The sequence below is a fragment of the Chiloscyllium plagiosum genome, unplaced genomic scaffold (genome assembly GCF_037043375.1).
Source record: "Chiloscyllium plagiosum isolate Xiang-an unplaced genomic scaffold, Cpla_swu_hap1 HiC_scaffold_34, whole genome shotgun sequence".
NCBI classification, from domain to species: domain Eukaryota; kingdom Metazoa; phylum Chordata; class Chondrichthyes; order Orectolobiformes; family Hemiscylliidae; genus Chiloscyllium; species Chiloscyllium plagiosum.
This window is the reverse complement of record NW_028270172.1, coordinates 10034396-10058319: the sequence shown is the minus strand read 5'-3', so window position 1 is coordinate 10058319 and position 23924 is coordinate 10034396. Positions and strand designations below refer to the sequence as shown.

General features: G+C 38.6%; 2 protein-coding genes across 3 annotated transcripts in view; one reads left to right on the top strand and one right to left on the bottom strand.

Annotated features, from left to right (window-relative positions):
- The window catches only part of atp2c1 (ATPase secretory pathway Ca2+ transporting 1), a 141339-nt gene that overhangs the window by 1202 nt on the left and 116213 nt on the right, over positions 1 to 23924 (bottom strand). The window contains exons 18-26 of the mRNA XM_043719600.2: positions 20015 to 20185; positions 16536 to 16633; positions 14950 to 15000; positions 13622 to 13788; positions 9203 to 9271; positions 8895 to 9011; positions 7432 to 7579; positions 7020 to 7115; positions 6436 to 6577 (exon numbers count right to left, since the gene is read on the bottom strand). Of these exons, the coding sequence (XP_043575535.1) occupies positions 6436 to 6577; positions 7020 to 7115; positions 7432 to 7579; positions 8895 to 9011; positions 9203 to 9271; positions 13622 to 13788; positions 14950 to 15000; positions 16536 to 16633; positions 20015 to 20185 (1059 nt within the window). The remainder of the gene's footprint in view (positions 1 to 6435; positions 6578 to 7019; positions 7116 to 7431; positions 7580 to 8894; positions 9012 to 9202; positions 9272 to 13621; positions 13789 to 14949; positions 15001 to 16535; positions 16634 to 20014; positions 20186 to 23924) is intronic.
- aste1b (asteroid structure-specific endonuclease 1b) overlaps positions 1 to 23924 on the top strand; it is a 57089-nt gene that overhangs the window by 20070 nt on the left and 13095 nt on the right. The window lies entirely within an intron of this gene.

The following is a 23924-nucleotide window of genomic DNA, read 5'->3' as shown; positions in this document are numbered from 1 at the left end:
TACAGAACTATTATCTCTCCAAGTATTTCATATTACTACTCCACTTTTCAAAGTCAAAATTACAAAGAACTGTTCAAAACCATATTCACAAAATGCAGTGTCAAACAAGAAAACAAAGTCTAAGCTAAGCAGACATTAGGCACAAGAACAAGCAAATTTCAGAGGGATGGTGCAGAGAATGCTAGCTGGAATTCTCTCCATTGTGATTGTGATCATAGTTACAAGAGCATAGTCCCTGGTGCTCTGTCACAAAATAGCGCTGTCACAGTTCGAGCCATTCATGCTCCTCAGAACACATACCTAAAATGATGTAAATCATCTTGGGTCATAAGACTTCCTTTTGGAAATTAACAAAATCTCAGTCATGTGGGGGAAAAAAATTGTGTGTGAAGGATAAATAGAATTAAGATTTAAAATCTTTAAACAGTGTTTATATTACTAGACTTTTTAAATAATATAGATTTATGGATACGAGTTAGCCTTCCAAACCTGTAATCTCTACCATCTCGAAGGACAAAAGCAGATGGGAACAGTTGTAAATTCTCCAAGACACACACCATCCTGATTTGGATCTATGTTGCTGTTACTTCACTGTCATGGGATCAATATCAAGGAACTCCCTTTGTAACAGCACTGAGTGTATCTACCCCACAAAAACTGCCAAACCCTGCCACTACATTCTCAAGCACAATCAATAAATGTTGACCGAGCCAGTAACACCCACATCTTGTGAAAGAATAACAAAAATTATTTTGTACAAATAACTATTTCTATTAACCTTTCAGACCATTGGTCTATACAGGCAAACTAGTTTGAATGAGTTACTGAATCCAAACATAGAAGTGATTCTCATAATACAGATGAGGGAAAGAAGTCAGCTCTTCTGGTTCAAATCCATTGACTTCTACTCTGAAAAATCAAAGTGGGATTTAGTATCTTGTTTTCAAATAAAATGTGACTGGGAGACAGGCATATTTTAGCTTCCACTAACTAAATGAAAGGCCCAACTGAAAGTAAATATTGTTCTGTTATTTGAACAATTAGGATGGAGGAGTTAGTGGTGATATCTTGGGACAAGCCATATCAGTACAGGTGGTACTGGATATATTAGTATGAAGCTGGATAAATCTCCTGGTCCTGACCAGATATGTCCAAAAACACTGCAAGAGGCTAGAGAAGAAATTGTGGAGGTCCTGGCTGATATTTTTGCATCGTCATTAGCCATGGATGAGGTCCCAGAAGAGTGGAGGGTAGTGAATGTTGTGTTATTATTCAAGAAGGGCTGCAAAGCCTGGGAACTATAGACCAGTAAGCTTAACATCAGTGGTGGGTATATTACTTGAGAAGATTTTGAGGGATAAGATATACATGCATTTGCAAAGTCAGGGTTTAATTAGGAGCAGTCAGCATAGCATTATGCGTGGGAGATCATGCCTCAAATTTGTTAAGAGTGACCAGGAAGGTTGATGAGGGCAGGACAGTAGACGTAGTCTAAATGAATTTCAGTAAGGCCTTCGATAAGGTTCTACATGGTAGGCTGCTCTGGAAGATTACATCACATGGAATCCAGGGCAAGCTGGCAAATTGGACACAAAATTAGTTTGATGGTAGGAAGCAAATGCTAATAGTGAAGGCCTGTGACTAGTGGAGTGCCTGAGGGGTTGGTGCTGGGCCCATTACTGGTTGTTATTTGTATCAATGATTTGGATGAATATGTACAAGACATGATTAGTAAGTTTGCTGATGATACTAAGATAGGTGGTATCATAGACAGTGAGGAAGGTTATCAGAAATTGCAGCAGGACCTTGATCAGCTGGGGAAGTGGGTCGAGAAACAGCAATTGGAGTTTAATATAAATAAGCGTGAATTCTTGCATTTTGGAAAGTCAAATCAAAGTAGGAGTTTCATGGTAAATGGTAGTGCCTAAAGGTGTGTAGTGGAACAGAGGGGCTTTGGGGTTCAGGTGCACGGTTCCCTGAGAGTGGAGTCACAGGTAGACAGGGCAATGAAGGGAGCATTTGGCATATTGGCCTTCATCAATTAGGGCACTGAGCATAGAAGTCGGGAAGTTATGTTGCAGTTATACAGGATGTTGGTGAGGCCACACTTGGAGTATTGTGTTCAACTTCGGTCACCTTGTTATAGGAAGGATGTTATAAAACTGGAAAAAGATACAGAAGAAATTTACAAGCATACAGGACAAGCTAGGACTCTTTTTCTTTAGAGCGTAGGAGACTGAGGGGAGACCTGACAGGAGGTATATAAGACCATGAGAGGCATGGATAGGATGAATGCACTCAGTCTTTTTTCCTCCCCCCCCCCCCCCCAGAGTTGAGGAAATTGAGGACTAGAGGGCATCAGTTTTAGGTTAGAGAGGAAAGAATAAAAGGGAACCTGAGGAGCAACATGTTTTTACACACAGGGTGGCACGCGTAATGAGCTGACGGTGGAAATGGTTGAGATGGGTATATTAACAACATTTAAAAGACATTTGGACAAATAGAAGGATAGAAAAGAATTAGAAGGATATGGGCCAAGTGCAGGCAAACAGCGATAGCATGGATGAACATTTTGGTAGGCATGGACCGGTTTGGGCCAAAGGGCCTGTCTCCGTGCTGTAGGTCTCTATGACTCTAAGATAGAGAATTGTGATTAATGCAACTTTTTCCAGTTGGAAAGCCATAACTCGTGGAGTATTGTTAGGAGTAGAATTAGGGTCTCAATTATTTACTATCTATTTTTACAGTATGAAAAAGGGGGCACAGTGTAATGCATCCAAATTTGCTGACAGTATAAAAATAGCATGTTGTTCAAAGTTTGGGAGAAGATTTGTAGCTCGGGTGCTCGTTGTTGTGGTTCTGTTCGCCGAGCTGGAAATTTTTGTTGCAAACGTTTTGTCCCCTGTCTAGGTGACATCCTCAGTGCTTGGGAGCCTCCTGTGAAGCGCTTCTGTGGTGTTTCCTCCGGCATTTATAGTGGCCTGTCCCTGCCGCTTCCGGTTGTCAGTTTCAGCTGTCCGCTGTAGTGGCCGGTATATTGGGTCCAGGTCGATGTGTTTGTTGATGGAGTTTGTGGATGAGTGCCATGCTTCTAGGAATTCCCTGGCTGTTCTCTGTTTGGCTTGCCCTATAATGGTAGTGTTGTCCCAGTCGAATTCATGTTGCTTGTCGTCTGCGTGTGTGGCTACTAAGGATAGCTGGTCGTGTCGTTTCGCGGCTCGTTGATGTTGACTACCCACGAAACGACACGACCAGCTATCCTTAGTAGCCACATACGCAGACGACAAGCAACATGAATTCGACTGGGACAACACTACCATTATAGGGCAAGCCAAACAGAGAACAGCCAGGGAATTCCTAGAAGCATGGCACTCATCCACAAACTCCATCAACAAACACATCGACCTGGACCCAATATACCGGCCACTACAGCGGACAGCTGAAACTGACAACCGGAAGCGGCAGGGACAGGCCACTATAAATGCCGGAGGAAACACCACAGAAGCGCTTCACAGGAGGCTCCCAAGCACTGAGGATGTCACCTAGACAGGGGACGAAACGTTTGCAACAAAAATTTCCAGCTCGGCGAACAGAACCATAACAATAGCATGTTGTGCTGAGGACAGAAGGAATCTGCAAACAAATAATGATAGGTAAGTAGGCAGAAGTTGCTGGGGGAGCCTAATATAACAAAGTGTAACGGCACGCACTTTGAAAGGAAGAATCATATGGATGATTTATTTAAATGGAGAGAGACTTCAAAAAGGTGTTGCAGAGAGATTGGGTGTTCTTGGAAATGAAACAAAACAATAACATGCAGATACAAGTAATTAAACTGATAAATGGAATATCACGAAGGGATTGAAGTTATAAAAAAAGTGAAGTCTTATTAGAACTGCATAGAGTTTTGGTGAGTATGTACTGTGTGCAATTTAGGTCCCCGTATTTATAAAAGGGTTTTTTTAAGCATTGGAGGCAGTTCAAAAGAGATTCTCTAGACTGATATCTGGGATGAAGGGGCTGACTTATCAAGAATGGTTAAACAGATCTTTATTCATTAAAGTTCGCAAAACTGAGAGGTGATTTTAATGAAATCCAAGATTTTGAGGAGGTTTGACGGGGCAGATGTTGAGAAGATATTTCCACTAGTGGGTAAACTAGAACTAGGGAACATAGTTACAGAATAAGGGGACATTCATTTAAAATTGAGATGTGAAGGAATTTATTCTCCCACAGACTGACGAATATCTGGAATTCTCTGCCTCAAACAGATGAAGTGGTTAGGACACAAAGCATATAAAGACCAGCGAGGTAATTTCTGAAATATCAGTTTGTTGAAGGTTATGGGGAGTTGGCACATAGTTTATTTGCTTTGATCCTTCCTATGATCTTACCGAAATACAAGGCAGGCTTAAGGAACTGATTGGCCTATTCTTGCACCTATCTCTTATGTTCTTACATTAACCCACTGGTTTGACTGAAGCGTTTGGTTCTTGCCAGGCAATAGATCTCAGTTCAATTTCATTTCCCTCTCTGGTTTCTCACTGAGAATGCACAGGCACAGTGTTCTGTTCAATCTTGAGTTTAAATGCCATAAGCTTCTTGAAATGAATTATTTCATTATTAAGATCATCTTAATCCTTATATCTAACATTAGTGTAGCAAGGTAAGTAATTAGGAAGCAAATGAAATATTGGCCTTTATTGCAAGGTGATACGTATATTAGTTGGGAAGCCCTGCTATTACTGACCAGAACATTAGTTAAACCACAGCTGGACTACTGTGCAGTTCTAGTTTCCTTATTTAAGGAAAGACATACCTACATTGGAAGCATTGCAGATAAAGTTCACACAGCTGATTTCTGGAATGAAAGAGCTGTCTAATAAGGAAAAGTTGACTAGCTTGGATCCACATTCACTCATCCTTAAAGAAATGAGAGGTGATCTTCTTGAAATACATATAATTCTGAGGCATCTTGACAGGATAGATGTAAAGGAGGTGGTGTTTCCTATCACAGAAGATTGTCTGTCTTTGAAATTTTCTCAACACAAAGCAATAGAGCCTGGGTCATCAAATACATGCATAATCGACAAAGTCGTCAAGGATTATGGAGCACAGGCAGGAATGCAGTTTTAAGGCCATACTTGTAATTGATGATAGAATAGGTTTGAATGGTGATCGGATAAATGGTCCAAACCTGCTCCTATATCTAACAACCTTATCACCCTTATCATTAGTTAAAAATCACATCAACACTTTGCTACTTCCAGTTTTAGATTTCTCAAACAATTCCTCCCAAACTAACTACAAAAACTACAACTCAACAGAAAATCCACAAGCTGTATTCATTCCATAGCAAGTCCCATTCAACAACTGGGATACTTAAATATCTTAATATTTTATGGAGTGAAACCTATTGTTCAGGTTGCCAACTTGCCACCTGTGAATCAAGTCAGAAGTTCATCATGTGAGGCAATGTAGGCACATATCCTTTTCTATGCTTCTGTGGCTCTTGAGTAAGGCATCAGTTGAGTCTAACACTTGATAACGAGTGAGTGACATAATATATATCACTGTTTTAAATTTCTGTGGCAAATACAGTCACCAGCACAAAAAAAATCTTGTGTATTATTTCAATTTTCTTATTTTCAAGCTAGTTATTCTTTCACACCTTTCCCCCAGCATGTACTCCGCACTCATTTAAACAAAATTACAAAAATAGTATACAAAACCACAGTCTCAAACTAACTATCACCTAGCACAGAGGATATTTTCAAGGATTGGACTCCATATTAAAAAACGTTTTCTGTTCCCATCGTTCAGGTTTTAGATCACAGATATTCAATGACCATACTCCAGCTCTCTGATGCTAAAGTCATCTCACCGAACCCTACAGTAGAATTATAGAAACCATGTGTGTACTGAGGGGAAAAAAATCAATGTCACATTAATATTTTCTAGCGTTTTCTGTTCATGTTTCTGATTCTCACAATCTGCAGTATTTTACTTTTATTTTAGTAAAATTGTAGAAACAAGAAACACTCACACAGTTAGATTTGAGTTTCATGAGTACATATTGAAACAATGGAAAAACAACCCACAAAAGTTTCCTCACTTGTATTGGTTATCTTGTATTCTAAATCACACCAATCCATAAAGGTGAAGGTACCATTTTTAAAACTAGCCTTAATAATTACTTTGTGACAATAAATTAAATGATTCATCAGATTTTTGAGCAAATACTGCATGGTACTAAATTATTCAAACTTACAAATTCCATTGAACAGTCAATTCAGTGACCAAAAAGGAAAAGAAAAGATAAATTGGAGAATGGCAAGTTACAATGAAATTTACAAAATGCATCGACAGTTTAACAATTGTCAGGATGATGAAAGCATCTAATAAAGCATTATGAGGTTCACTTAAAGTTCTCACCTAGTATGCTGAGACTTTCAGTTTGGAAAACTTTCTGTAGTGGAGGAAAGTAAATAACGAGCAGCTGTCCCATGATGGACCCAAGTACAGCATAGCAAAACATTCGGTTACTGCATAACCCAATCTCGAAGACAGATTTTGTCTGGGGGGAGAAGAAAAAAAGGAGCAGAAAGAGAGAAATTAAGAGTAACATTTTTGGCATTAACAGTCACCTTTTAATTAACCATACACATATTCAGCTCTTATAACTCCACATATATTTAACTATTATCTTCAGTGTTACATAGCACTACATCAGAAAAAGACAGCCAGTTAGAAAATAGTGGTAGAGAACATGTTTGGGACAAAGCCACAAGCTTCTCTGACAATTTTGCTACTAGAAGAGATTTGTGCTAGCTTCGTAAAGTTATTGCTACATTTCACAAAACTGCATTTAAGATATTTCATGCAAGATTCAGAGACACACTAATGTAAATAAGATTGAGAACAGTTATGTAATGTGAAAGTAAATAAATTCCTTTTAATATTTAACTGCCAGAACTGCATTATTACACTTTGGTTAACATTCCAAGACTTGATCATACCTGCGACCTGGAGCTCCATGCATTGAACATGTCAAAGAAAACAAAGCAGGTAAAGGTCATTGTTGTATCACGTGGTGTTATTACATTATCCTGTAACTGGGAAACAGATAAACATAAAATTCAGTACCAGAAAACAACTTTTATATCTTATTTTAAAATTAGGTCTTTAAACTAAACGATTCACCTAATGAATCGAACTGTTAAATGCAAGTTTTGTTGTTAAAACTGATATCTTTGTTAAAGATGCAATTATGATTAGCACTTTAGAGGTAGAAAAATACATAATTGTCCAGCAAGTTTGAAATAGTTTGCACAGATAGGACAGCTGCCATGCTATGAACAAAACAGTAATGGCTTTCTACTTGAACAAAAGGGCAGACTTCACTAGCGCAATTGGCTAGCAGGTTCTTACCTCTCTCCAGAAAACAAATAACGTTCCAGAAACAATTATTAGTGATGAAACCAGAATTTTGACAACCAGGTTTCTGGTCAGGATGCTGTCTTTAACGTTTCTTGGAGGCTGTCTGATGACATCTTTATCAACAGGTTCAACTCCCAGGCTGGACAAGAGAACAAAGTAAAGGGCTGAAGAGGGGCAGATGGAGTTTAATTTGGATAATTGTGAGGTATTACATTTTGGTAAGACAAACAAGGGAAGAGCTTATACACTTTTAAACTTGTTAACTGTGAGAGCCTTGACTGGAGTCTGTAAACTATTCCTAGCGGACTTGACAGGGTAGATGTAGAGAGGTTGTTTCCCCTTCTGGGAGAGTCCAGGACCAGAGGGCGTAATCTTCGAGTAAGGGGTTGTCCATTTGAAACTGAGGAGTAATTTTTCTTTCGAAGTGTAGTGAATCTGTGGAATTCTTGGCTGTAGAGAGTTGTTAAGGCTGGGTAATTTAGTATATTCAGAGTTGAGACAGACAGATCTATAATAAGTAAAGGAATCAAAGTTTATGGGGAAAATGCAGAAAAGTGGAGTTAACAATCATCAGACCTGCCATGATCTTAATGGCAATGGCACCAATGCTTACTTTGGCTCCTACATTGTATAATCTAAATAACAGAAATTATGGCAAGAAAAAAAAAGAAAGTGAGGAAAAGTGACACATAGAATCGAACTCTAATTAATGAAGTTCACAGTTCATTTATTTTAGCACAATGGTTATGACTAAGGCTGTTGGAGTTTACGGTCATTCTACTCCCAGTGCTCCACAGATCACATCATAATACACAAATATTGCTCTCAGTTATGAAAATAGCGCATTAAATAGCTACGTTAGGAAAAAATAATCTATCAAACAGGTTTACTTAATAAATACAATTATTGGTTGCTTATCAAAACAAAACTTATTCAAGTAACATACAATAACTGGCTAACATACATAGTTGGTAGTATGCAAGTGCAAATGCACAAACACAGACCAGCGGAAGCTGCCTGGAATAAAGATGTTGCTGCCAATAGTGCAGTGCAGTGTGGACTCAAACACACAAGTACAGCTCATTAAGTCAACAGATATTTCACTTCCTGTTACATGGTTACATTAAGAAACAAATCTTCTAAGAAGTATTAAATATGAAGTATATTCTTGACAGGGGTAAGATCTCCACAAGATAAGGGGATATGAACAAAATGGAGAGGGAGACGTTGTTGAGGCAGGGAGAAGGACACATTCTCCAAGCAGTAAAGGAATGGACTTGCCGAAGCACTATTGTGGAGAATCTGTTGGGTGTCAAAAGAGATTATCATCAGCCCATTTCATAAATATCATATGCTATAACTCGCCGTGAACATTGTCATGGGAGACCCACTACTTATATTCGGAAGAGTTAGCAAAGTGACATTTCATCAGTAATTTAAATGTTTTCTTTTACCTCTGTGCCGGTGGTCCATCCATAATTATGTTGATCCATAAAATCTGCATTGCATTTAGTGGATTGGGAAAGTTCATCAATGTGGCTAGAGAAATCAATGTTAGAGCGGCTATACTCCTACAAAAATAATGAAATTATATAAAATTGCTGTGAACACTTGTTTTTAACCTACAGTAAAGACATTTTAACATCGAGTAGATAACCTTTTCCTGCTAAGTAATTAAATTATTATGCAATTATATTTAAAAATATTAAAAATAAGTTTGTCACTGACTAGTTTCCTTCATTTAATCATAAGTTATACTTACGTGCTGAGTTGGAACCTAACAAAATTTTTGATATTATTGTAAATCCCTTTGCCCTCCTCAATTGCAGACCTGGAACAGAGAGTTTAACATTAAATGACATGGCTAATAAGGTCAGACATGTTAGTGAAGTATAAGTGTTTTGGCTTACAAAGAATACATTTTAAAGAAACCCAGCCCATTTTCAGCCTGGAATTCAGCGCAGCATCACTCTGAGCTGTGTAGTCATTCTGATGTGATGTATAATGCAAGAACTGGAGAAGGGGATTTATCCCCTCGAGATTGTTTCAAAATCAATGAGGCCATGGCTGATCTGCAACCTAACTCCAGCAACATGCGTTTGCCTGGTATCCCTTAATTTATTTGATCGTCAAAAAAACCTCAATTTCAGATTTCAGTTTAATAATTGACGTGGCATCAACTGCTGCTTGTGGAACCCTGTTCCAAATTTCTATCATGCTTGTGTGTCAAACTGTTTCATAGTTTCACTCCTGAAAGGTTTGGCTGTAACTTTTAAGTAATGCTCCATGTGCAGAATAAAAACACTTAAACCTCAGAGATTTTAAACATTTTAAGGTTTTAAACTTTTCCTTTAAAAATAACTAGGTGAAAAGGTCTCAGTCAGAAATAAGAGTTACAAATCTTTCTTCAAAGTTTTCATTTAAACAAATGATCCTCTTTTCTGACAAAGAGCACATTACTACAGGCTAATGACATAGGATTCTAATTTGTTTCAATTTTACACAAGTGTATGACAACACATACAGTAATTTTTTCTCTTTAGAAGAGCTTAGGGAATTGCACAAACAAAATGGAACAGAAATACATTTAAATAGATTTCCTTCATGACAGGGCAGGATCTGTGAATTTATGCTAATTAAAACACACTAAAAGACATGTAAATGTCCATTAACATTAGTACTATATTCTACAAAAGTAAAGAATACGGAAAAATCATAAATTCTATTAGGATCCTTTGTATTTTTAGATGCAATTATTGGTGATTCCTCATGGTGGAATTTCAAGCTAAGGTACAAATGAAAAAGTTTCATTTTAACTAAGCTCAAACTGAAAATACTGAAGGACATAAGTAGTATTTACTTTTGTTTTGCAGTGAATTGGAGGGGGAACAGCCCCAAGTTGTGGTCCACATAGACACCAACGACATAGGTAGGAAAAGATATGGGGATGCAAGGCAGAAAATCAGGGAGCTAGGGTGGAAGCTTAGAGCTAAAACAAACAGTTGTTACCTTTGGTTTGTTACTTGTGCCACATGGTAGCAAGGTGAGGAATAGGGAGGGAGGGATTCAGATACCTTGATAACTGGGGGCTAATTCTGGGTAGGTGGGACCTCTATAAATGGGATAGTCTACACCTGACCACAGAGGGGTACCACTACCTAGGAGGGGAATTGGCTACTGCTCTTCGGGAGGGTTTAAACTAATTCAGCAGGGGGATGGGAACCTGCATTGTAGGTCCAGTGTACAGGAAGTTGAGTGTAGAGAGATCGTAAATAAGGTTTCAAGGTCGCAAGAGTGTACAGACAGGCAGAAAGGTGGTTTGAAGTGTGTCCACTTCAATGCCAGGAGCATCTGGAAAAAAGCAAGTGAATTTACTGCATGGATTGTACCTGGGAAGCCGATGTTGTGGCCATTTTGGAGACATGGATAGAGCAGGGACAAGAATGGTTGTTGCAGGTCCAGGGGATTTAGATGTTTCGGTAAGAACAGGGAAGGTGGTAAGGGGGGAGGGGGCATTGTTAGTCGAGGATAGTACTTATGGTGACAGAAAGGATGTTTGATGAGGACCCATCTAATAAGGCAGAACGGACTGAGGTTACAAACAGGAAAGGAGAGGTCACCCTGTTGAGAGTATTCTATTGGCCTCCGAAAAGTTCCAGAGATATAGAAGAAAGGATTGCAAAGATGTATCTGGATAGGAGCAAAAATAACAGGGTAGTTGTTATGGGGGACTTCAACTTTCCAAATATTGACTGGAAACAGTATAGTTTGATACTTTAGATGGGTCAGTTTTTGTGCTGAAAGGTTTCCTGATACAGTGTGTAGATAGGCTAACAAGAGGCGAGGCCTCATTGGATTTGGTACTGGGTAATGAACCAGGCCAGGTGTTGGATTTGGAGGTAGGTGAGAATTTTAGTGATAATGACCATAGTTTGGCAACTTTTTTTAGCAACAGAAAGGGATAGGTATATACCGCAGGGCAAGACTTATAGCTGGGAAAAGGCAATTATGATGCGATTAGGCAAGATTTAGGATGCATAGGAAGGAGAAGGAAACTGTAGGGGATAGGTACGATTGAAATGTGAAGCTTCTTCAAGGAACAGCTTCTGCATGTCCTTGATAAGTATGAACCTGTCAGGCAGGGAGGAAGTGGCCCAGTGAGGGAACCATGGTTTACTAAACCAGTTTAATTTCTTGTCAAGAGGAAGAAGGGGGCTTATGTAAAGATGAGACGGGAAGGCTCAGTTAGAGCGCTTGAGAGTTACAAGTTAGCCAGGAGTGACCAAAAAAGAGAGCTAAGAGGAGCCAGGAGTGGATATGAGAAGTCTTTGGCAGGTAGGATCAAGGAAAACCCTAAAGCTTTCAATAGGTATGTCAGGAATAAAAGAATGACGACAGTAAGATTAAGGCCAGTCAAGGACAGTAGTGGGAATTTGTGTGTGGAGTCTGAGGAGATAGGAGAGGCGCGAAATGAATATCTTTCGTCAGTATTTACACAGGAAAAAGGCAATATTGTTGAGGAGAATACTGAAATACAGGCTACTAGAATAGATGGGATTGAGGTTCATAAACAGGTGGCGTTAGCAATTCTGGAAAGTGTGAAAGTAGACAAATCCCCTGGGATGGATGGGATTTATCCTAGGATTCTCTGGAAAGCTAGGGTCGAGATTGCAGAGTCTTTGCCTTTAATCTTTATGTTGTCATTGTCTATAGGAATAGTGCCAGAAGACTGGAGGATAGCAAAGAAGGGGAGTAGAGACAACACTGGTAATTATAGATTAGTGAGCCTTACTTTGGTTGTGGGTAAAGTGTTGGAAAGGATTATAAGAGATAGGATTTATAATAACCTAGAAAGGAATAATTTGATTAGGGATAGTCAACACGATTTTGTGAAGGATAGGTCGTGCCTCACAAACCTTTATCAGAAAGTGACCAGACAGGTGGATTAAGGTAAAACGGTTTTATGTAATATATATGGATTTTGGTAAAGTGTTTGGTAATGTTCCCCACAGCAGGCTATTGCACAAAATATGGAGGAATGGGATTGTGGGTGATGTAGCAGTTTGGATCAGAACTTGGCTAGTCGTAAGATGACAGAGGATAGTGGTTGATGGGAAATGTTCATCCTGGAGCTCAGCTACTAGTGGTGTGCCGCAAGGATCTGTTTTGAGGCCACTGCTGTTTGTTATTTTTATAAATGACCATGGATGAGGGCGTAGAAGGATTGGTTAATAAACTTGCAGATGACACTAAGGTCGTTGGAATCGTGAACAGAGCGGAAGGATGTTGTAGCTTACAGAGGGATATAGATAAGCTGCAGAGCTGGGCTGAGTGGTGGCAAATGGAGTTTAATGTGGAAAAGTGCAAGGTGATTCACTCTGGAAGTACTAGCAGGAATGCAGAGTACTGGGCTAATGGTAAGATTCTTGGCAGTGTGGATTAGCAGAGATCTCTTGGTATCCAAGTGCATAGATCCCTGAAAGTTTCCACCCAGGTTAATAGGATTGTTAACATACAGTGTTAGCTTTTATTGGTAGAGAGATTGCATTTTGGAGCCATGAGGTCATGTTGCAGCTGTACAAAATTCTGGTGCGGCCGTACATGGAGTATTGCGTACAGTTCTGATCACTGCATTTTAGGAAAGATGAAGAAGCATTCGAAAGGGTAGAGGGGATTCACCAGGATGTTGCCTGGTATGGAGGGAAGGTCTTACAAGGAAAGGCTGAGGGAGTTGAGGCTGTTTTCGTTAGAGAGAAGGTTGAGAGGTGACTTAATAGAGACATACAAGATGATCAAAAGATTAGACAGGGAGAACAGTGAGAGCCTTTTTCCTCGGATGGTGATGGCTAGCACGAGGGGACATAACTTTAAATTGAGGGGTGATAGATATAGGACAGAAATCAGAGGTAGGTTCTTTACTCAGAGTAATAAGGGCATGGAACGCCCTGTCTGCAACAGTAGTGGTCTTGCCAACATTAAGGGCATTTAAATAGTCATTGAATAAACATATGGATGATAATGGAAGAGTGTAGGTTAGATGGGCTTCAGATTGGTTTCACAGGTCGGTGCAACATCAAGGGTCCAAAGGGCCTGTACTGCGCTGAATTGTTTCTATTCACTGTGAAACATGCAGCATTCTATTACATAATGTTTGGTAGGAACAACAGAAGACATGACTTACATTATTGTCTTAAAGTCATCGTCTACAAGGATCATGTCCGCTGCCTCCTTGCAGACATCTGTCCCTGTCTGCCCCATTGCCACCCCAATATCAGCTGCTTTTAATGCTACTGCATCATTTACTCCATCTCCTGTCATCGCGACCACAGCACCGTTGTTCTGTAGAGACTGAATATGGCAAATAGGATATAAAAGGTTAAATATATTTGGATGTACATATACAAATAAACTAGATAAATGTGATTTAGAGGCAGAACTTCACTGGCCTCTTGAGCTTGTTCTGCCATTTGATAAGAACATGACTGACCTGATTACGACTTCAATTTTCCTGTCTACTTATACCCTTTCACTCCCATCTGTTAAGAATCTAACACAGTATGAAAAATATTCAATGACTTGCATCAATAGAACTGCTCTCTTTCTCTGAGTAATAACCAACCTTTCTGCAGAAGGTTTTCTGTGGTCATAACATAAATTAAAAACTGAGGGAGGAATTATGATTAAAATTAATATGAATTTTTGATGCCCAAACGTGCACTGGAATATCAATTTTCTTTATAATGAAATTCAAAAATGGCTGCGGTATATTAAGGAAGTATTAATTTTCATTAGACATTCATCATTCGACAGTTCACTTTGAATTCAACCACTAAGCCTAGGCAAAAGTTGGATGCATTAGATCATTATGCTTCCAGAAGAAACTAGGTAAAAAATATGAAAAAAAATCATGATCAAGTTACTTCAAACTTAAAGGTCAATTACTGGCATCCAGGTATTAAAACAATGAATTCAATAGTGAACCTACAAAAATCAAGACCCATTTGTTCACAACCATCCTCTAATTTCACATCATTCAGATGTGCTGACATTGTTCTTCCTAATCTGAATATTGCCAAAGTGCTTCAGGCAAATAATTGCATATCGAGATATGAAAGTGGAATGCAAACTCTTTTTATTTAAAAAGAAACTCATGTCTGAAATAATGCCTTTGTTATACTTTGTGTTGTAAACCAATTAAAAATTGGTAATGGCAAATTATAGTCCAGGAAAGACTAGAATTTTGATTTGCAAGAGACAGACAACCTGGTTAAATAGCTTGAAGGGCACAACTCCACATCTCACATGAGCCAAAACATGAAGACATGCCTCCCTGAACGAAGTTGAATGTAGAAAAATATAAACTTTGAACTAACTTACCTGAAATTATGGCAGACCTCCTGAGTTGTCTTTATAAGCAATAGCACTTATAGAGGCAAGTCTTGAAAAACTCAAGTAGAAATTAACAGAGCCTGTCTTCAGACTAAATCTTCTTAACCTGCTAATAGTTACCTTAATAATCTTCAGTTTGTGCCTTGGACTAGATCTGTAAAACACTGCTATCTGTGAAAACACAATTGAAGTAAGTCATTTCAAACAAAAATCAGATATCAAAGCACTGCAGGTCTCTCGTTATCACTTCTAAATAAGCAAATACGACAGTCATTTCAAATAGAAAATCCCTAGAAGAATTGTATCTTTCCTCCAACCAAATATGTAATTTCTAAGCTAAAACCTTTTTCACAATGGTTAGAGAGCAAGACTATTCAAGCCACTGAATGTCTTTTTCTAATAACACATGCAGATTGACCATCTTTTTTTAAACAAGATGCAATTTACAAGATTATGTAACCAAAGTGATTCTTCTTTTTCAACTGTCCCTCACTTGCAAGTGCTGACATTGGTATTGTGTAATCCATGTTATACCTATTATCCTTGAGACAAAACCGCATTCACTGACCATTCTCATGTTATTTTAAAAATGTGGTGGGGATTCGTCTTCTTCAATAACAATCATTTCATAATTGAGTGACTCAGATAGTCTGCTTCAGAGAACACTAGGAGTCAACCATATGGTATAGGTCAGATCAGGTAAAGGCAGCTGGTTTCCTGCCCTTAATGATGTTAATTAACAAGCTGGATTTACAACAACCCTGCAAATTTCTTGGCCATTTTACACAATGTCAATTAACAAATTACCAAATTTGGTGAATTAAATTTTAATTTGTCATGGTGGAATTTTAATGCCTGGATTAACTATTTTTGTATTCATGGTTCCATACTGTTTTGCATTTGGTCAAAGCTGCATAAATCTCTCCAAATACATGATTAGTATTACACCCACTAGCTAATATAAATACAAAGACCATGTGCTGGGATCAATCCAAACAGCAATTTTAATATCTACAAAAGGTCACAGTGTACCTTGTTTCAGCTCTAATTTGGTTGGTGAAACCCAAGCAACAAGAAATTCTGGACATATGCCGAAAATCAAAATGATCCTGAGATAGCTGATTTCAAACTTCAGTCATATTTTGCCATGCTGCATCAATGTGGAGTAAACATTGCATAACAATAGTATGGAGCCTATAGTACTCAAAAAATGCATCAAAGAAATGGATTTTCTTGTTACTCTAGTTTAATAGTTCATGGACTAAGTTGGACTAGCAATGGTGGTTTAATGCAAATATTAATAAATATAAGTTAGATTGGTCATTTTCTTTATATAATAATTTGTTGAGAATAAAATTGAATTCTCTTAATTTCAATGAATAGCTTGAGGCGAAATTTAATTGCCTACTTAAATAATGGAAACTCAATTCTGCTAACACTGCTAAATCCAACTAAACATTGCCAAACGGAGGCAGCTAATGGGAAAAATATCTCACGGGTTTCAGAATGTTCTGACCTTAAAGTCATTCTAGCCCGAATTACCTGCTAAGCATTTAATAGTCCTGTTGTGTAGAGTCTAGATGAAGTTCTGTTATACAACATTTTAATTCTAAAAGTAAATGAATTGTTTTTTCTTTGCCAAATCTTATGGTCATCATTCATGTCTGTATAAAATAAGGTTTCACCTTACATTAAATATAGCATACCTTCTGGACTATTTGTGAAAGCTGCTGAATATCTAGTGAATCTATTTCTTCTCCCGAAAGGGTTTGGGATCCCTTAGAATACAAGCCCAAACGGGTAGCTGCATATAAGTAAACATTTTTTTTAGTACAACAATGAGCTTATATTAAGTATCCACTATTATTTAGTTTAAGAATTGTAAGAATAAACATATGCATACATCCAATATCAAATTATTTCAACTATCTTGTACTTCATCAAAAGACTAATAACAAATAAACCTATTGTTCAACTAATTGATTATATTTTTGTGTCAATTTGCTAAATTATCTTCATCTGACCTACAGGAACATATTAAATGGGGAATTTACTTGAATGTTTGAACTAGCCATGGAAATAAGCTCAATAAGAACAAAGAAAATTTACACACAGGGTACAGGCCCTTCGGCCCTCCAAGCCTGAGCCAATCCAAGTCTACTGTCTAAACCTATCGCCCAATTCCTAAGCATCTGTATCCCTCTGCTCCCCACCTACTCATGCATCTGTCCAGACGCATCTTAAATTAATCTACCGTGCCTGCCTCGACCACCTCTGCTGGCAACGCGTTCCAGACACCCATCACCCTCTGTGTGAAATACTTGCCGCATGTATCCCCTTCAAACTTTTCACCTCTCACCTTGAAAGCGTGACCTCTCGTTACTGAATCCTTCACCCTGGTAAAAAGCTTGTCTCTATCCACCCTATCTATACCCTCCATGGTTTTGTAAACCTCAATCAGGTCCCCCCTCAATCTCCTTTTTTCCTAATGAAAACAAACCTAACCTACTCAACCTCTTCATAGCTAGCATCTTCCATACCAGACCACATCCTTGTAAACCTTCTCTGCACTCTCTCCAAAGCGTCCACATCCGTTTGGTAATGTGGCAACCAGAACTGTGCACAGTATTCTAAATGCGGCTGAACCAATGTCTTGTACAATTTTAACATGACTTGCCAGCTCTTATACTCAATACCGCATCCAATGAAGGCAAGCATACTACATGCCTTCTTGACCACTCTATCCACCTGTGCAGCACCTTCAGGGTACAATGGACTTTCTCTCCCAGATCTCTCTGCCCATCAACTTTTCCCAAGGCTCTTCCGTTCATTGCATAATTCGCTCTAGAATTAGACTTGCCTAAATACATCACCTCGCATTTGTGTGGATTGAACTCCACCTGCCACTTCTCCGCCCAACTCTCCAGTCTATTTTCTCCTGTATTCTTTGACAGTCCCCTATGCTTTCTGCTCCTCCACCAATCTTCATGTCATTTGCAAACTTGCTGATCATACCAACAGTGCCCTCTTTCAGATCATTTATGTACATCACAAACAACAGTGGCCCCAATACTGACCCCTGTGGAACACCACTGGTCACCTTTCTCCATTTTAAGATACTCCCTTCAACTACTACTGTCTCCTGTTGCTCAACCAATTCTTTATCCACCTAGCTAGAACACCCTGCACACTTTCTCTATTAGTTTACCATGGGGAACCTTATCAAATGCCTTACTAAATAAAATCAAGGCCGAAACAGGTTTAACCTGGAAGGAAATCAAGGGCTATGAGAAAAAGTAGGAATGTGGAGTTGAGGATTATCAGAACAGACATAATCTTATTGAGTGGTGACAGACTCTAGGCTGAACGGCTTACTTCTGTTCTTATGGACTATAAATGGTCGGTCTTTTATGAGCATCAGTTTATGTTTAGCAATCTTTCCAAATTGATGTAATTTAAAGTATATATAAATGTTCCTGTCTTATTTACAATTAATTTCTTGTACACATCCTTTTTTTTCCTTAAGTTCCTTCTCAGCTTCATGTTATGCTTCTCCAGACTAAAGTCCCTGAACATAGCCAATGCTTCCCTGACATGGGAATTGTCTCATTTTCTGGTTTACTATTTGACTTTATTCCTTCAGTCACTATTCCTTCTGAAATTAATTTCCAAAATATCTTTGTCAAAAATCATTTCATTCCCTATTTTCAAAATCCTTGTAAATGTTTTTCATTTTGATCGACTTTGGTTTCTTCTCCAAATTTCCTTTCCCCCATTGTCTGCTTACCTTTCCCTGCCAGGAATCAGTTTAGCTCAGTTGGCTGGATTGTTGATTTATAGAGTAGTGTGATGCCTAGTGTGGGATCAATTCCCATCACCGGTTTGAGGTTACCACGAAGGACTCTCCTTCTCAACTTCTTCCCTTGCCTGAGGTCTGGTGGCCCTCAGGTTAAATCATTACCTGTTGCTTCTCTCTAATTAGAGAGCAGCCCTAATGGTCTGGTAAGAGTATGTCGACACAACAACCTTTACCTGCTTTAAATGTTCAGGGAGATTTTTTATAAATGAAATTAGTTCGCTCTGGCACTTTAATTCAATCCTCAATCCATGAAGTAGTTTAATATTTACATCATTCTCATCTCTATTGGATTGAATTCTTCCTGGCATAATAATGTTTACTTATCATTGGAATCCATTTTTCGTGTGAAAATAGAAGAGGTTTACGCCATCAGGCACTTCAGTTATACTGCATCCAGTTTCGCTGCCCTCTTCCTTTGTTATTTTATATTACAAAATTGTTAAGCACCGTGTCAAAGTAAAAGTCAGAACTTTCATGGAGAGAAACCAATTATTGTAAAATAATAACCTTTATATTCTGATGAAAGACTGGAGGTTATAAGGATATAAAGTTTTGGGAAGTAGCGTGGCAAAGGAATTTGTAAATCTCTGGTGTAGAAATCCAGTATTACCATTTATTCCCACCAATCAAACTTGGCAGACGAGGGGGGCTGTGGAACTGGGGCAAATCAAGAAAAACAAAACAAAAGGAAATTGAAATTTACATTGGCACTTTTGAGACCACATCTGGAGCATGTTGTTCAGTATTCATCTCCTTGTATATGGATGGATATAAATGCTTTGGAAACAATTCAGAGCAGGTTTACTAGACAAACAACTGGAATGGGCAAGCTGATTTAAGAGATAAGGTTGGATTACACCAGTGGAGGCAACTTGATTGAAACATCTAAGATCCTGAGATGCATTGAAGAGTGCATGTGGAAAGGATGCTTTGTGTTGTGTGGGATTCCAAAACTAGGATTGATGGGTCACTCATTTTAAATAAGAGAGATTAAGAGAATATTTTCCTTCCACAAAGGGTCATGAAACACTCTTCCAGAAAAGGCGACTGAAGCAAATACATTCTTAAGGGTTCTTAAAATTAGGCAGGCATGTCTAATAATCAAATCATCCTTGAATTTATTGAACAACTGAGCAAGCGGTAAGAGCTGCTGACCTACACCTGCTGCTAACTAGTATATTCATATCCATATAAAGGAAATGTAGACATAATAAAATTAACCAGGAGGGTATTAAAACTGAAAACGTCATCACTGTTTGGTTTTCTGAAAGATGCACCCATCTCCCAGCTGTAAGTTTTGATATTAACATTGAATCAGTTTATTACCTATAGCAACTGCTGTCTCTTGTGAATCACCAGTGACCATTTTGATTATTACTCCTGTGTTGATCAGTGTAGCGACAGCTTCTTTTACACCGGACTTTGGTGGATCGATCATTCCCACAAGCCCAAGGAATGAGAGTTGTCCAAGTTCTGGTCCAGATGCTAAAGCGAGAACTAGATGCAAAGATGCAACGTGATTTCCTCACTGCTGTATTTCATGTTTTACACACAGTATCATAACCAATATACACATCCCCTGAATAAAAATGACTTTAACAAACGTTAGTACCAACAGTATATCTACTAAGTGACACACTACAGATTACAGCTATTCTCATAACACTTTCCCTACTTCTGGCAACAATAGCATGAGTGCTTTTGTCAGAAAAGCAATTTTTGTTCACTTTCCTAGCCGATGGTTTCCTCCACCTGTAAGCCAACGTGACTGATATAACACAACTGGTTTTGCAGGAGGATGGCCTCAATGTTGATGTTGATTGCTTCCAGGACTCCTGAGGCAGACAGATTCTTGATTTCCAAAGGGATGAAAAATTATCGAGGATATGTAGGAATTTAGAATGGAGGTTAAAATCAAAGCAGCCATGTTTTATTTGAATGGCAGAGTAGATTCGGAAGGCTGAGTGGACAATTCTTGTACTTTGTTCATATGACTTCAATGTTTGTGATGCCAATGGAGCTTGAAGATGCTGCAGTGGAATGTTAGGTACACAGAAACAGGAGTAGGCTGTTCAACTTATTAAATGGTGTGACAGACTTAAATAGATATAGCTGATCTTCTACCACAATACACTTTTCCACAGTATCTTTATATCCCTTAGTACCATTACTCTCCAGCATTCTACCGATTTCTCACTTAAATATGCTCAAGGATTGAACTTGTACAGATCTCTGGGGTAGAGCATTCCAAATATTCACTGACTGAAGAAATTTCTCCTTATATCGATCTTAAATGACCAATCCTCTATCCTGAGATTATATCCACCTGGCTTTACAGGCATCGTGCAGAGGAAAACATTCTTTCTCGATCACTCTGCCACACCCTATCATAATTTTATAACTTTCAGTGGGATCACCTCTTATTCTTTGAAATTCTAGGGAACATAGACACAGTTTCCTCAATCTCATCATAAAACAACTTGGCACCTAGCAATTAGTCTGGTGAACCTGTGCTGAATTCTCTCCATAGCAAGTACATCATCTTTTTGATAAGGAGACCAAAGCTATACACAATACTCCAAATACAGACCAACAACCCATGACACAACTATAGCATAACATCTTCACTTCTGTACTCAAACCCTGTTGAAATGAATATCAACAGAACAGGTTCCTAATTTCTTGCTGCACTTTTAGGCTACATTTTACTGACTCATGGGTAAGGATAATTAGATTCCTTAGGATACCTTGTCTTCCCAGCCTCTTACGATTTAAGAAATTCTGTTTTCTTCTACAAAAGTAAATAATTTCATATTTATTTATATGACATTCCATTCAACATTTTCCAGCCCATCCAGTTAGCCTGTCTGAGTTCTCTTGAAGTTTCCATGCATCCTCCTCACAACTTATGTTCCCACCAAGTTTGGTATTATCAACAAATGTGGAAACATTACAGTTGATCTCCAAACATCCAAATAATTACATAAATAGTGAACAATTATGAAGCACTGACTCTTGCAGTGTCCAATTATTAATGGTCTATCAAGTTGAGTATGATTTATTTAGTCCTACTTTCTGCTTTCTGTCTAAAAAGCAATTCTCAATTCACAACAATATATTCCACTCTATTTCAATCACTCTAATTTCATTTCTAAGCCTCATGTGTGGGACCATACCAAAAGACTTCTGAAAATCCATATACACCACATCCACTGGCTCTCCTTTGTTAATGCTACAAGTAACATCCTCAAAATAATTTCCAGCATGTTTATTAAACATGATTTCCCCTGCATAAATCTACATTGGCTTAGTTTGATTTTAGAATTACATTCAAAATGTACACTTATCAAACGATTCACAATAGTTTCTAACATTCTTCCTACTACTGAAAATCAAGCCAATAGGTCTCCACTCTCCCTCTCCATCTTTTAGATAATGGGAATTACATTTGCTACCTTCTAGTCAGCAGGGAACCATTCCTGAATCTATAGAATTACTAACAATAACCACCAATATATCCATTATCTCTGCAGCTATTTCCTTCAACACTCTGAGATGAAGCTCATCTCGTATAGAAAAGTTATCAGCCTTCAAGCCAGCTGAGTTTTCAAGTACTGTCTCTTTACTAACACTAATTTATTTTACTCCCTCAGTTACACAGGTATCTTGGTTGCCTAGTACTTTTGGGAGATTTGCTGCATCTTCGCTACAGCACTGACAGAAGGACTTTAGAAGGCACGGATGTCAATGCAGTACCATCCACAGCTTAGCATCATACAGAAAGACGATGAGAACTGCTGCTTTGCACATTTTGAGATTGGTCTGGGCTCGAAAGTTGCATAGTTATACTTTATTATATAACACCAAGTTACATTAATGTGACAGACATTGTTACTAACACAATGAAGGGCAGATATGGTACTTTTATCTCTAGAGTTGTTCTCTCCACCAATTCCCAAGTCTTCATGACTCATCGTTTTGGATGTGGCTTAATTCATTCCTTAGCGTTAACTCTTTCAGAACTAAATACTTTTAAAAACAAGGACAGCATTTGAAAAGAAGTGAAAATCTGGAGGTGAAAGATGTAGAGGACTGTTTCAGAGGCAATAATAGAAGTTGGTGACTTTATGCAATAGAGCCAGGCAGTGTTCATGACAGACAAAATACAGAGTTGTAAGCTCATTTCAGAATCTAAGGCTGAAAGCAGTGTTGCTCAATCTTCAACAGGTGCCAGGAAGGGAAATTAAATCAGCAGCAAAAGGCCTGAAAGTCAGGAATAGATACAAAAATTATGGAATTGATCTTCCTAATGTTTAACTGGAAGAAATATGGCTCATTCAATATCAAAGTAGAAGCAGTGGATGCATCAAGGGATGTAATGTAGCCAGATGTTGCTGGTGCCCTGTGAAAACTTGACAGCATAGCTTTGATGTGGTTGCTAATGTAGAGACAAGGAGATCACCAATGATATGTTCTTAGAGTCATAGAGATGTACAGCATGGAAATAGACCCTTTGGTCCAACCCGTCCATGGCGACCAGATAACCCAATCCAATCTAGTCCCACCTGCCAGCAGCCTTCAAACCGTTCCTATTCATATACCCATCCAAATACCTTTTAAATATTGCAATTGTACCAGCCTCCACCACTTCCTCTGGCAGCTCATTCCAAACAAGTACCACACTCAGTGATAAAGTTGCCCCTTCGGTCCCTTTTATATTTTTCCCCTCTCACCCTAAAACTATGCCCTCTAGTTCTGGACTCCCCCACCCCAAGGAAAAGACTTTGTCTATTTATCCTATCCATGCCCCTCAGTTTTGTAAACCTCTATAAGGTCACCCCTCAGCCTCCAACGTTCCAGGGAAAACAGTCCCAGCCTGTGCAGCCTCTCCCCATAGCTCAAATCCTCCAACCCTGGCAACATCCTTGTAAATCTTTTCTGAATCCTTTCAAGTTTCTTTCCGATAGGAAGGAGACCAGAATTGCACGCAATATTCCAACAGTGACCTAACCATTGTACTGTACACCGTAACATGATGTCCCAACTCCTGTACTCAATACTCTGACCAATAAAAGAAAGCATACCAAACATCATCTTCACTATCCTATCTACCTGTGACTCCACTTTCAAGGAGCTATGAACCTGTACTCCAAGGTCTCTTTGTTCAGCAACACTCCCTAGGACCTTACCATTAAGTGTATAAGTCCTGCTAAGATTTGCTTTCCCAAAATGCAGC